Genomic DNA, 14,112 nt, shown 5'->3' on the forward strand with positions numbered 1-14,112 from the left:
ACATTGACATGAACAAATCGGAATTTTAGCGTTCACATTGACATGGCCAAATAAGTTACATTTCGTATATGGGAAAAAAAATATCGGAATTTTAGCGTTCACAATGACATGAACAAATCAGTTACATGTCACATATGGGGAAAAAAAATCGGAATTGTAGTGTTCACAATGACATGGGCAAATAAGTTACATTTCGTATATGGGGAAAAAAAATCGGAATTGCAGAGTTCACATTGACATGAAAAAATCGGAATTGTAGTGTTCACAATGACATGGACAAATAAGTTACATTTCGTATATGGGGAAAAAAATTGGAATTGTAGCATTCACATTGACATGAACAAATCAGTTACATGTCACATATGGGCAAAAAAAATCGGAATTGTAGTGTTCACATTGACATGAACAAATCGGAATTGTAGTGTTCACATTGACATGAACAAATAAGTTACATTTCGCATATGGGAAAAAAAAAATCAGAATTGTAGCGTTCACATTGACGTGAACAAATCAGTTACATGTCACATATGGGCAAAAAAATTCGGAATTGTAGTGTTCACATTGACATGAACAAATCGGAATTGTAGTGTTTACATTGACATGGACAAATAAGTTACATTTCGTATATGGGAAGAAAAAAAAATCGGAATTTTAGCGTTCACATTGACATGAACAAATCAGTTACATATAGGCAAAAAAATCGGAATTGTAGTGTTCACATTGACATGAACAAATCGGAATTGTAGTGTTCACATTGACATGGACAAATAAGTTACATTTCGCATATGGGAAAAAAAAATCTGAATTTTAGCGTTCACATTGACATGGACAAATAAGTTACATATAGGCAAAAAAATCGGAATTGTAGTGTTCACATTGACATGAACAAATCGGAATTGTAGTGTTCACATTGACATGAACAAATCGGAATTGTAGTGTTCACATTGACATGGACAAATAAGTTACATTTCGTTTATGGGAAAAAAAAAATCAGAATTTTAGCGTTCACATTGACATGAACAAATCAGTTACATGTCACATATGGGAAAAAAAAATCGGAATTGTAGTGTTCACAATGACATGAACAAATCAGTTACATGTCACATATGGGAAAAAAAAATCGTAATTGTAGTGTTCACAATGACATGGACAAATAAATTACATTTCGTATATGGGAAAAAAAATCAGAATTGTAGCATTCACATTGACATGAACAAATCAGTTACATGTCACATATGGGCAAAAAAAATCGGAATTGTAGTGTTCACATTGACATGAAAAAAATCGGAATTGTAGTGTTCACAATGACATGGACAAATAAGTTACATTTCGTATATGGGAAAAAAAATCGGAATTGTAGCATTCACATTGACATGAACAAATCAGTTACATGTCACATATGGGCAAAAAAAATCGGAATTGTAGTGTTCACATTGACATGAACAAATCGGAATTGTAGTGTTCACATTGACATGGACAAATAAGTTACATTTCGTATATGGGAAAAAAAAATAGGAATTGTAGCGTTCACATTGACGTGAATAAATCAGTTCCGTGTCACATATGGGCAAAAAAATTCGGAATTGTAGTGTTCACATTGACAGGAACGAATCGGAATTGTAGTGTTTACATTGAAACGGACAAATAAGTTACATTTCGTAGATGGGGGAAAAAAAATCTGAATTTTAGCGTTCACATTGACATGAACAAATCAGTTACATATAGGCAAAAAAATCGGAATTGTAGTGTTCACATTGACATGAACAAATCGGAATTGTAGTGTTCACATTGACATGAAGAAATCGGAATTGTTGTGTTCACATTGACATGGAAAAATAAGTTACATTTCGCATATGGGAAAAAAAAATCGGAATGTTAGCGTTCACATTGACATGGACAAATAAGTTACATTTCGTATATGGGAAAAAAAAAATCGGAATTTTAGCGTTTACATTGACATGAACAAATCAGTTACATGTCACATATGGGGGGAAAAAAATCGGAATTGTAGTGTTCACATTGACATGGACAAATAAGTTACATTTCGTATATGGGAAAAAAAAAATCGGAATTGTAGAAGTTCACATTGACGTGAACAAATCAGTTACATGTCACATATGGGCAAAAAAATTCGGAATTGTAGTGTTCACATTGACATGAACGAATCGGAATTGTAGTGTTTACATTGAAACAGACAAATAAGTTACATTTCGTAGATGGGGGAAAAAAAATCTGAATTTTAGCGTTCACATTGACATGAACAAATCAGTTACATATAGGCAAAAAAATCGGAATTGTAGTGTTCACGTTGACATGAACAAATCGGAATTGTAGTGTTCACATTGACATGAAGAAATCGGAATTGTTGTGTTCACATTGACATGGAAAAATAAGTTACATTTCGCATATGGGAAAAAAAAATCGGAATGTTAGCGTTCACATTGACATGGACAAATAAGTTACATTTCGTATATGGGAAAAAAAAAAATCGGAATTTTAGCGTTTACATTGACATGAACAAATCAGTTACATGTCACATATAGGGGAAAAAAAATCGGAATTGTAGTGTTCACATTGACATGGACAAATAAGTTACATTTCGTATATGGGAAAAAAAAATCGGAATTGTAGCGTTCACATTGACGTGAACAAATCAGTTACATGTCACATATGGGCAAAATAATTCGGAGTTGTAGCGTTCACATTGACATGAACAAATCGGAATTGTAGTGTTCACATTTCGTATGTGGGAAAAAAAAAATCGTAATTATAGTGTTCACATTAACATGGACAAATAAGTTACATTTCGAATTGTAGTGTTCACATCGACATGAACAAATCGGAATTGTAGTGTTCACATTGACATTAACAAATCAGTTACTTGTCATATATGGGCAAAAAAATATCGGAATTGTAGTGTTCACATTGACATGAACAAATCGGAATACAAATTATTTACCATTTAATATAAATGTTATTATTTTCTGCATAATTTCTAATTTGAATACAGTACTTATTTTTTCTTAATTATTAAGAAAATTCTGATTTAAAAAAATAAAATAAAACAATAGTATTTTTTTTTTTTTAAATATTAAAAAAGTTGAAAAAACATAAATACAAAATAAAAAAAGACAATAACAATGAAAATTTGTATTATTTTAGTGTAATGAGATTATTCTGTCCTTATATTCTTGAAAAATGTTTAATCAGATTATTTCCGTCCTCCCTCTGCAGGCTTCCACAGCAACAATAGAACAAACACAATGCTTATTTTTAGCCCGCGTCTGCGATGGGAACATTCATCCTGGCAGGAAAAACCCCAAAACCCTTCAAGTTGACCCCAGAAGAACATAAAAAAACGGCAAATTTTCAAGTCAGATGAGTCCAAGCGACGTGCTGGGAGAACACTCGCCAAAACAAAACACAAACAAAACGCAAGCCGAGCCAACTCCAATTAAAATCTCTCCCTGGAAGGGAGCGTCAGAGGAGTGGCGGAACGTCCACAGCCAGCGCCAGGACGTGGAAAAGAACTCACTTGGTGACCTTGAAGATTCGGAGAAGTCTCAGCGCTCGTAAGACGCTGATCCCGAACGATGTGCCGGGTTTGATGGTGGCCCAAACCACCTCGAAGATGCTGCCCACGATCACCTGCACACACACACACACACACACATCATCAGACAACATGTCACTGCACTTTACATTAGAATTGTGTGTGTGTGTGTGTGTGTGTGTGTGTTTGTGTGTGTGTGTCCTCACCACACAGTCAAAGCAGTTGAATGAGGAGTGGAAGTAAGGCTGGATGCCAAGACCGTACATCTTGATCAGCATCTCAGACATGAACAACCCAAGGAAGATAAACTCTGCATAGACTGCACACAAAGGGAGGGGAAACACACACATTGTTGTACACTATTAACATTTGTGAATGTATGGATTACTCATATGGCCCTATTTGACACATACAACGTGACAAATTGGGAAGGTGCACGATTCACCGTGGCCGCCAGACGGCAGTATAGATTTGAATATATTAAAATGTGTTTTGTGGCAATTCCAACTTTGACCACAGCATCAGTTGTTATGTAGTGGCGCTTTCCATCATTTTCAGCAGACCCCCAACGTTCCTCTCACCCAGGGATGGGGCCATAAGAATTATTTCCCTACTGCAGTGTACACGTACGCATATGTCATTACTAGGGGTGTCCCGATACACCTGTTTCCCTTCCAGTACGATACCAATATGGGAGCCTTGAGTATTGGCCGATAACAATAATGATCCGATATGATATCAGCAGGAATCACACATACTTTTATTCATTTGTAGTGTGGGATGTTGGAAAAGGTCAGGTAAAGTGCAATTAGTCGAAACGTAGAACAATAGTAGGTATGAAAAACCCTAACCCAGTGGTTCTTAAAGTTTTTTCACCAAGTACCACCTCAGAAAACACTTTCTAAATACCACCATAATGAGCAACGTTAAAATACAGTAGCGTAGTAGGTGTAAGTACTCGTTAAAACGAGGCAGAGGTTTTATTTATTTAAGTGTTGAGATATTTCGGATAGTATTACATGTTTTTAATATATATATATATATATATATATATATATATATATATATTTTATTTTTTTAAATATTTTATTTTATTTTTTTATTTATATATATATATATGTGCATATACAGTTGTGGTCAAAAGTTTACATACACTTGTAAACAACATAATTTTATGGCTGTCTTGAGTTTCCAATAATTTCTACAACTCTTATTTTTTTGTGATAGAGTGATTAGAGCACATACTTAATACTTAACTTAATATTTGGTTAAGACACCCAACTGCGCCCAAGACCCAACCTCCGGGCTGATGATTTTAGGTTGCCCTGAAGAATTTGGAGGTAATCCTCCTTTGTCATTGTCCCATTTACTCTCTGTAAAGCACCAGTTCCATTGGCAGCAAAAAAAAAGGCCCAGAGCATAATACTACCACCACCATGCTTGACGGTAGGCATGGTGTTCCTGGGATTAAAGGCCTCACCTTTTCTCCTCCAAACATATTGCTAGGTATTGTGGCCAAACAGCTCAATTTTTGTTTCATCTGACATCACATGGACAAAGATAAGACCATCACCAACAGGTGTAAAAGAAAGTGCATCTCAATCCTCCTTCAAAACCGCACTAAAAGAACACCTCCAGGCAACTACAACCCTAGACTAACTCCACATCCCACCTCCCCGTATTTTAAATAATCGAATGTAAACAATCATATGTATATACTTGTTCTTATGCTTTCTGAACTCACTATGTTCACCGCTCGCTGTACATATCCTACCAAGTCAGACCTACACTGTTTCAATGTCCATTTCTCTGGTGATGCAATTGCTGATGACTGAAGTGCTGATATCAACCAAACCTAACCCCCCTGCCCCAACCCCCTCCACATCCCCCCTCCCCTGGATTGTAAATAATGTAAATAATTCAACGTATATACTCTGATGATTAACTTGTGTGATGACTTATTATGCTGACAGTATATATTTGTACCATGAATTGATTTACGTGGACCCCGACTTAAACAAGTTGAAAAACGTATTCGGTGTTACCATTTAGTGGTCAATTGTAAGGAATATGTACTGAACTGTGCAACCTACTAATAAAAGTTTCAATCAATCAATCAATCTGGAGGAAAGTTCTGTGGTCAAACAAAAATTGAGCTGTCTGGCCACAATACACAGCAATATGTTTGGAGGAGAAAAGGTGAGGCCTTTAATCCCAGGAACACCATTCCTACCGTCAAGCATGGTGGTGCTAGTATTATGCTCTAGGGATGTCCCGATCCGATATTTGGATCGGATCGGCCGCCGATATTTGCCAAAAAATGCGTATCGGCAAGGCATGGGAAAATGCCGATCCAGATCCAGTTTAAAAAAAAACTCCGGTCCGTGTTTTCCAACGCACCGATTTAAATAATACATTCTACTTTTCTGCTGCTCCGTAATTTCCGTTCCGCATTTTCCAGCACACCTTCAACACATCCACAGGTCTGTGGAATCTCACGCAGTTGCTTTTAACTGCTGGCATTACACGACAGGCTCTTCTCACTCTTTCCTGTGTCTCCCTCTCACAGACAGCAAGCGCACCTTCTTACACACGTCACATACTCTCACATCATACGTCACATACTGTCACGTCATACGTCACATACGTATACGTCCTCCCCAAGCAGAGAGGTAGCAGCATGGCTAACGTTAGCTGTGATGCTAGCGCAGCCGCTAAGGTGCGCGCCTGCTCAAACGTCCTCTGCGCACGGCAAATCTATGCCACGCACAAAATCAAATAAAAAAATAAGCGAATAACAATTTTCGACACACGGACACGACAGAGAAAACCGTTTTCGTCATCATTGTTCAAATACTGTAATGTCTGTCGAGACGCTTATCTCCGTTCGGTGCCGCACGTCCACACCATCAAAATGCTGAGGCAAAAATTTCCAGATCAACACCGTCTGAAAAAATTAGTGATCTATTTAGTTGTGATTTCCTTCTCTGCATGAAAGTTTAAAATGAGCATATATTAATGCACTATGAAGAAGAATGTTTTAATGTAGACATGCAAGCCTTGAAAGAACATTTTGAAAATCAAGATTACATTTCCTGCAAATGGGTGCATTTCTACCCTATATTTGAACTTTAGATTTATTCTCATATCAAACTCTTTTGGCTGTCTTTTTGACACTTACATCCGGCGCCCCCCTCCACACCCCGGATTATAAATAAAGTAAATAATTCAATGTGATTATCTTGTGTGATGACTGTATTATGATGATAGTATATATCTGATAGTATAAATCTGTATCATGAATCAATTTAAGTGGACCCCGACTTAAACAAGTTGAAAAACTTATTGGGGTGTTACTATTTAGTGGTCAATTGTACGGAATATGTACTTCACTGTGCAACCTACTAATAAAAGTCTCAATCAATCAATCAAAACACATAGAATCATCATACTGCTGTGATTATATGCATCAAGTGTTCATTCAAGGCTAAGGCAAAATATCGAGATATATATCGTGTATCGCAATATGGCCTTAAAATATCGCAATATTAAAAAAAGGCCATATCGCCCAGCCCTAGTTCAATGATGCCATTTCTGTTTGTCATGTATAATTTTGTCTATTTTGTGTTTATCCTTGAATAGACAGGTCAGTTTCTTGTTACCAAACTTGTGTATTATTCAAACTCTCCTAATTCAGCTGGCTAGTTGTTATCAAGAGTACTAAAACCCTTTTCAACATGATTCTGACAACTAAGCAGGCTAAATAACTTTAAACTTTAATACATGCTCGGATAGGCCAGTATTGGTCAGTATCGGTATCGGTCAGTATCGGTATCGGATCGGAAGTGCAAAAACAATATCGGTATCGGATCGGAAGTGCAAAAACCTGGATCGGGACATTCCTATTATGCTCTAGGCCTGTTTTGCTGCCAATGGAACTGGTGCTTTACAGAGAGTAAATGGGACAATGACAAAGGAGGATTACCTCCAAATTCTTCAGGAAAAGCTAAAATCATTAGCCCGGAGGTTGGGTCTTGGGCGCAGTTGGGTGTTCCAACATGACAATGACCCCAAACACATGTCAAAAGTGGTCAAGGAATGGCTAAATCAGGCTAGAATTAAGGTTTTAAAATGGCATTCTCAAAGTCCTGACTTAAACATGTGGACAATGCTGAAGAAACAAGTCCATGTCAGAAAACCAACACATTTAGCTGAACTGCACCAATTTTGTCAAGGGGAGTGGTCAAAAATTCAAGCAGAAGCTTGTGGATGGCTACCAAAAGCGCCTTATTGCAGTGAAACTTGCCAAGGGACATGTAAGCAAATATTAACATTGCTGTATGTATACTTTTGACCCAGCACATGTGCTCACATTTTCAGTAGACCCATAATAAATTCAGAAAAGAACCAAACTTCATGAATGTCTTTTGTGACCAACTCCAATCACTCTATCACAAAAAAAATAAGAGTTGTAGAAATGATTGGAAACTCAAGACAGCCATGACATGATGTTCTTTACAAGTGTATGTAAACTGTATATAAGGCTTTTAATTTTTTGCGGCTCCAGACAGATTTTATTTTTGTATTTGTGGTCCAACATGGCTCTTTCAACATTTTGGGATGCCGACCGGCCCTCTCTTCTGGGGGCCAAACTGTGGGAGCCACAAACAAAAACAATGCCCTAAATGTAAGTTATATTTATGAGGGGGGAGAAGTCCAATTTATGAGATAAAAAGTCATATTTATGGGAGAAAAAGTCATAATTATTGGATAAAATGTGAAAATTATAAGATAAAAACTCATAATTATGGGATTAAAAATCGAAATTATTCAATATAAAATCGAAATTATAAGTGAAGAGAGTCGAAATTATGAGACAGAAGAAGGTGGAATTTTTTTAAATTAAAAAAAAAATCATAATTATGAGAATGGAAATCGAAATGATGAGATATTTAGTCACAATTATTCAGTATAAAGTCAAAATTATGAGACAAAAAGTCTTAATTGGATAAAATGAATGTTGAAATGATGAGACAAAAAGTCATAATTATTGGATAAAATGTGAAAATTATAAGATAAAAAGTCATAATTATCAGATTAAAAAACTCATAATTATTCAATATGAAGTCGAAATTATAAGAGAAGAGAGTCGAAATTATGAGACAAAAAGTCCTAATTGGATAAAACGTCAAAATTATGAGATGAAAAGTCATAATTATGGAATAAAAAATTTAAATTATGAGCAAAGAAGGTTGAATTTTTTAGATAAAAAATCATAATTAAGAGAATGGAAATCAAAATGATGAGATAAAGTCACAATTACTCAGTATAAAGTCAAAATGATGAGACAAAGTCCTAATATTGGATAAAATTAATGTCGAAATGATGAGGCAAAAAGTCATAATTATTGGATAAAATGTGAAAATTATAAGATAAAAAGTCATAAATATGAGATTAAAAATCGAAATTATGAGATTAAAAAAATCATAATTATTCAATATAAAGTGGAAATTATTAGAGAAGAGAGTTGAAATTGTGAGACAAAAAGTCCTAATAATTGGATAAAATGTCAAAATTATGAGATGAAAAGTCATAATTATGGGATAAAAAATTGAAATTATGAGCAAAGAAGGTTGAGTTTTTGAGAAAAAAAAAATCATAATTATGAGAATGGAAATCGAAATGATGAGATAAAAAGTCATAATTACTCAGTAGAAAGTCAAAATGGTGAGACAAAAAGTCTTAATTGGCCCTACTTGATCGTATTGTTATGCTAAGATGTAGCACAAAACGGCGGCCGTGCGATTGCACACTCACACAGGAAGTCGGAGAGCAGCTCGGGCTGGTTGTAGTGCACGGCGGCCACGCAGATGGTGTTGAGGCCGACGAGGCACAGCACCGTCCAGTAGAACGCTTGCGTCTTTACGATCTTTCGGATGAAAAAGCGCAGCCGCCGCTCCTTCTTGCTGTAGGTGGAGCCGTCCTTGCCGCTCTTGATGCTGGAGCGGGCGAAGCCTGAAAGACGGGAGGATGAGTGACGTTTTAGCGTTATCATCGGCGTCGCCAGCTAGCATTAGCCGCCGAGGCGCCTACCGACAGCATCGCCCATGCTGTCCTCGCCCTCCTCCGTGTTGAGCAGCTCCGTCTTGTTATTCTTGGTTTTGATGGTCGGCCTTCGTCTGGAACCTATAGCGTGACAACAGCAGCCTGTTTAGACTGTGAATGGAGCGCGTAGTTACATTTCTGTACAGACCACTCCAGATACTCTATACATTTTTCTAGTGAAGAGACTTTCACAAGAACGCACGTATCGCTCTTCTCAACGAGCAGCGGGTGCACTCGCAGGCAACTCTGTCTTGTTTGTGACAAAACGACACACAAATAGAAAGTGTTTTTCTTTTGTGGAAGATCCATATATGTCTAAGAGTTCTTTCTTTTTACATAGCCATGCTTAGAGTATCTAGTACTTTTCCTTTGTATATTCTACTAGTTTCTCTTGTGTTCAGAGGTCTGTTTTGTGTCTTAACCTTGGAATGTGAAGACCTCCCCCACTGGTTCCTTATCATTGTTGCGAGGGGGAGATGGGGGTTTTCTTTGTGTGCAAAGGAGTTGGCTTTTCCGTTTCAATGTCAGATCAACTAGAGTAGCCGATATGAATGTATTGGTTTAGTTGACCTCCTAAAACTTTAGTAAAACTTGAAAGGATTCCAATTCTGTCTTGATGGTCCTTCTTACTCAGCATATATGTCATCGAAAGAACTTGGGATCAACCCGTAACTTAGATTCCCTGGGAAAAAGAGGTGGTCGACGCAACACTTTCTAAACATATTCGTTTTCCTTGTCAGTCTTAACCTTATTGGGAGCCTCACTAACTAATTGGTAACTTCCTGGTAGCCTAGTTAAATTACTTGTATCCTTCTTACCTTCCTGGGATTCTGGCTAACTTCCTGTGAGTGTGGCTAACGTTCTGGTATTTTGGCCAAGCTAGCCTCCTTGCAGCCTGGCTAACTTTCTGGCAGCCTTATGAACTCCTAAGAGCCTGGCTAACTTCCTGACAGGGTAGCATCGACCTCAAGAAAGTCAGTGACTTCACTATTAAAGTGGGTGACATTGTTATCACCAGGAAAGATGAGGTCACCTACCTAGGTTCCATTCTAGAGGCTAATCTTTCCTGTGATAAAATGGCAACCAAGGTAATTAAAAAGGTCAACCATCGAACAAGATTTCTCTACAGAATCTCCTCTCTGGTCAACAAAAGCACCATGAAGATTCTAGCGGGAACTCTCATTTAACCCTTTTTCGATTACACATGCACATCCTGGTACCCTAGCACCTCCTAAACCCTCAAATCAAGACTCCAAACATCCCAGAACAAGCTACTCAGGTTACTTCTAGACCTCCAACCCAGATCACACCTCACTCCTACCCACTTATCCAAAGTGGGCTGGCTCAGGGTAGAGGACAGAGTAAAACAACTTGCACTGAGCCTAGTCTATAAAATTCGCTACACCTCCCTGATACCGAAGTACATGTCAAACTACTTCCAGAACGTAAATGACCGCCATAACCACAACACCAGGGGGAACTCCACAAACCACGTCAAACCCAGATTCCGATCTAACAAAGGTCTTAACTCATTCTCTTTCTATGCCACATCAATATGGAATGCACTCCCAACAGGTGTAAAAGAAAGTGCATCCCTATCCTCAAAACCGCACTAAAAGAACATCTCCAGGCAGCTACAACCCTAGACTAACCCCCTCCCCCACCACATCCCACCTCCCTGGATTGTAAATAATCAAATGTATATATACTTGTTCTTATGCTTTCTGAGCTCACTATGTTCACCGCTCGCTGTACATATCCTACGAAGTGAGACCTACACTGTTACAATGTCCATTTCTCAGATGATATAATTGTTGATGACTGAAGTATGCTGATAGCAACCCAACCTAACCCCACCCCCTAACTTTCTTAGTAGCTTTTCTAACTTCCTGGTTTGCTGGCTAACCACAAATAGATGGTAGTCCTGTGGGAAACACTGAAGAATGTAGTTGTTCACGCCGCCATAGTTAGGAGAAGCGGCTGGGGCGTTACCGTCAAAGTTCCCAGTGGTGTCGTCCTCTGCCAGAATCACTTCTTCTGGAAGCAAGAAACCAACGCGTTAGCGTGTGGCATCAGTTTCACGGTGTAGCGGGTTACCGTGGCAACAAGCTGACCTGCTTTGCAGATCCACTCCAGGTAACCGTTGAGCTCGCGCTCGATCTGCTGCTGCCGCCTCAGCTTGAGGAACTCACTCCGGTTCTCCACTCGCTCTCGCTCTTTGGCAAATTCACTGTCACACGTGGAGCAAAACATTTAGGTGGCCGGGAAACGAGCCAGGACAGGTAAGAGATGAAAAACACCTACCCTGAGAGGACACCCAGAACCAGGTTGAGCATGAAGAAGGAGCCGATGATGATGAGGGGGATGTAGTACATCCAGTTCCACGAGCTGCCCTCCACATCGTTGCTCTGCAGCACACAATAATTTATTTTTTGGTCCAGCTTTGCACAGCACAATACGCTTTTACACACCAAAATATACACACTTCCCGTTAGTAGTTGGCTAATTTCCGAGAAGCCTGGCAAACTTCTTTGGTAGTCCTAATAGTTCTAAACCAGGGGTGCTCACACTTTTTCTGCAGGCGAGCTACTTTTCAATTGATCAAGTCGTGGGGATCTACCTCATTCATATATATAATTTATATTTACTTATTTATGAAATATATGTTTTTGTTAACAAGTTAAAGGTGTTTAATGATAATGCAAGCATGTTTAACACATATAGTTAATATTGTTAATAAATTAAAGGTGTTTAATGATAATACAAGTATGTTTAATACATATAGTTAATATTGTTAACAAGTTAAAGGTGTTTAAAGATAATGCAAGCATGTTTAATACATATAGTTAATATTGTTAACAAGTTAAAGGTGTTTAATGATAATACAAGCATGTTTAATACATATAGTTAATATTATTAATAAGTTAAAGGTGTTTAAAGATAATACAAGCATGTTTAACACATATAGTTAATATTGTTAACAAGTTAAAGGTGTTTAATGATAATACAAGCAGGTTTAACACATATAGTTAATATTGTTAATAAATTAAAGGTGTTTAAAGATAATGCAAGCATGTTTAACACATATAGTTAATATTGTTAACAAGTTATGGTGTTTAAAGATAATACAGGCATGTTTAACACATATAGATTCCTTTCTTTCATGAAGACAAGAATATAAGTTGGTGTATTACCTGATTCTGATGACTTGCATTGATTGGAATCAGACAGTGGTGCTAAAAACGTCCGCATTTTCGAATGGAGGAGAAAAAAAGTCCTCCTTTCTGTCCAATACCACATGAAAGTGGTTGGTTTTTGGCATCTTATTTATCCAGCTTCCGTACTCCTTTGTATACACTTTACAAGAAATACATTGTCGGCAAACTCCGTAGCTTGCTAGACTCTTATTTTGGTAGCGCAGGCAGAATGAAGCAGAGCTTTTATTGTGCAACTGTGCAGTCGGTCTTTGGAGTTTTTTGACGACAGGTACGGCGCCAGAGTCTGTTGAAATAAAGTGTTTCTCGCCTTCCAGTCGGTAATTTTAATGAGCTGGCAGCAGCCAGCGTCATCTCAGAAGACCCTCGGGTGCCGTGAATGTTCAATCAAGTGACGAAAGTGACGTCATAGTGAAGATTTATGATCGCTCATTTTTAAACTTCCTGGTAGCGGGGCTAAATTCCTGGTAGGCTGGCTACCTTCCTGAAAGCCTAGCTAAATTACTGGTAGCTTTATTAACTTCCTGCGAGCCTGGCTACTTTCATTGTTGTCTAGCTAACCTTCTGGTAGTCTGGCTAACTTCCTGAGAGCCTGGCTATTTTCATTGTAGCATAGCTAACCTTCTGGTAGTCTGACTAACTTCCAAGTAGCTTGGCTAACTTCCTGGTAGCCAGGCTATCTTGCTGGAAGCCGGGCTATCTTGCTGGAAGCCGGGCTATCTTGCTGGGAGCCGGGCTAAATTGCTAGTAGTCTGACTGCCTTCCTGAGAGCCTGGCTAAATTACTGGTAGCCTTACTAACTTCCTGGGGGCCTGGCTATTTGCATTGAAGCCTTGCTAAAACCTGCTCAGTGTCCTTGTGGTTAGAGTGTCCGCCCTGAGATCGGTAGGTTGTGAATTCAAACCCCGGCCGAGTCATACCAAAGACTATAAAAATGGCACCCATTACCTCCCTGCTTGGCACTCAGCATCAAGGGTTGGAATTGGGGGTTAAATCACCAAAAATGATTCCCGAGCGCGGCCACCGCTGCTCCCCTCACCTCCCAGGGGGTGAACAAGGGGATGGGTCAAATGCAGAGAATAATTTCTCCACATCTAGTGTGTGTGACTATCAGTGGTACTTTAACTTTAACTAACCTTCTGGTAGTCTGGCTAACTTCCTGGTAGCCGGGCCATGTTCCGAACTTGTTAGTAGTCTGGCTGCCTTCCTGAGAGCCTAGCTAAATTACTACTAGCTTCA

General features: G+C 38.4%; 1 protein-coding gene across 5 annotated transcripts in view; it reads right to left on the reverse strand.

The window, feature by feature from the left end:
• LOC133621855 (voltage-dependent P/Q-type calcium channel subunit alpha-1A-like) overlaps positions 1–14,112 on the reverse strand; it is a 267,315-nt gene that overhangs the window by 153,886 nt on the left and 99,317 nt on the right. For all 5 annotated transcript variants that reach the window (XM_061984254.2, XM_061984255.2, XM_061984253.1 and 2 more), the window contains 7 exons: positions 11,963–12,066; positions 11,773–11,888; positions 11,651–11,695; positions 9,647–9,739; positions 9,371–9,568; positions 3,760–3,872; positions 3,536–3,648 (listed from right to left, as the gene is read on the reverse strand). In XM_061984254.2, coding sequence (XP_061840238.1) covers positions 3,536–3,648; positions 3,760–3,872; positions 9,371–9,568; positions 9,647–9,739; positions 11,651–11,695; positions 11,773–11,888; positions 11,963–12,066 — 782 coding nt within the window. The remainder of the gene's footprint in view (positions 1–3,535; positions 3,649–3,759; positions 3,873–9,370; positions 9,569–9,646; positions 9,740–11,650; positions 11,696–11,772; positions 11,889–11,962; positions 12,067–14,112) is intronic.

Source organism: Nerophis lumbriciformis, linkage group LG25 (genome assembly GCF_033978685.3).
Source record: "Nerophis lumbriciformis linkage group LG25, RoL_Nlum_v2.1, whole genome shotgun sequence".
Classification (NCBI taxonomy): domain Eukaryota; kingdom Metazoa; phylum Chordata; class Actinopteri; order Syngnathiformes; family Syngnathidae; genus Nerophis; species Nerophis lumbriciformis.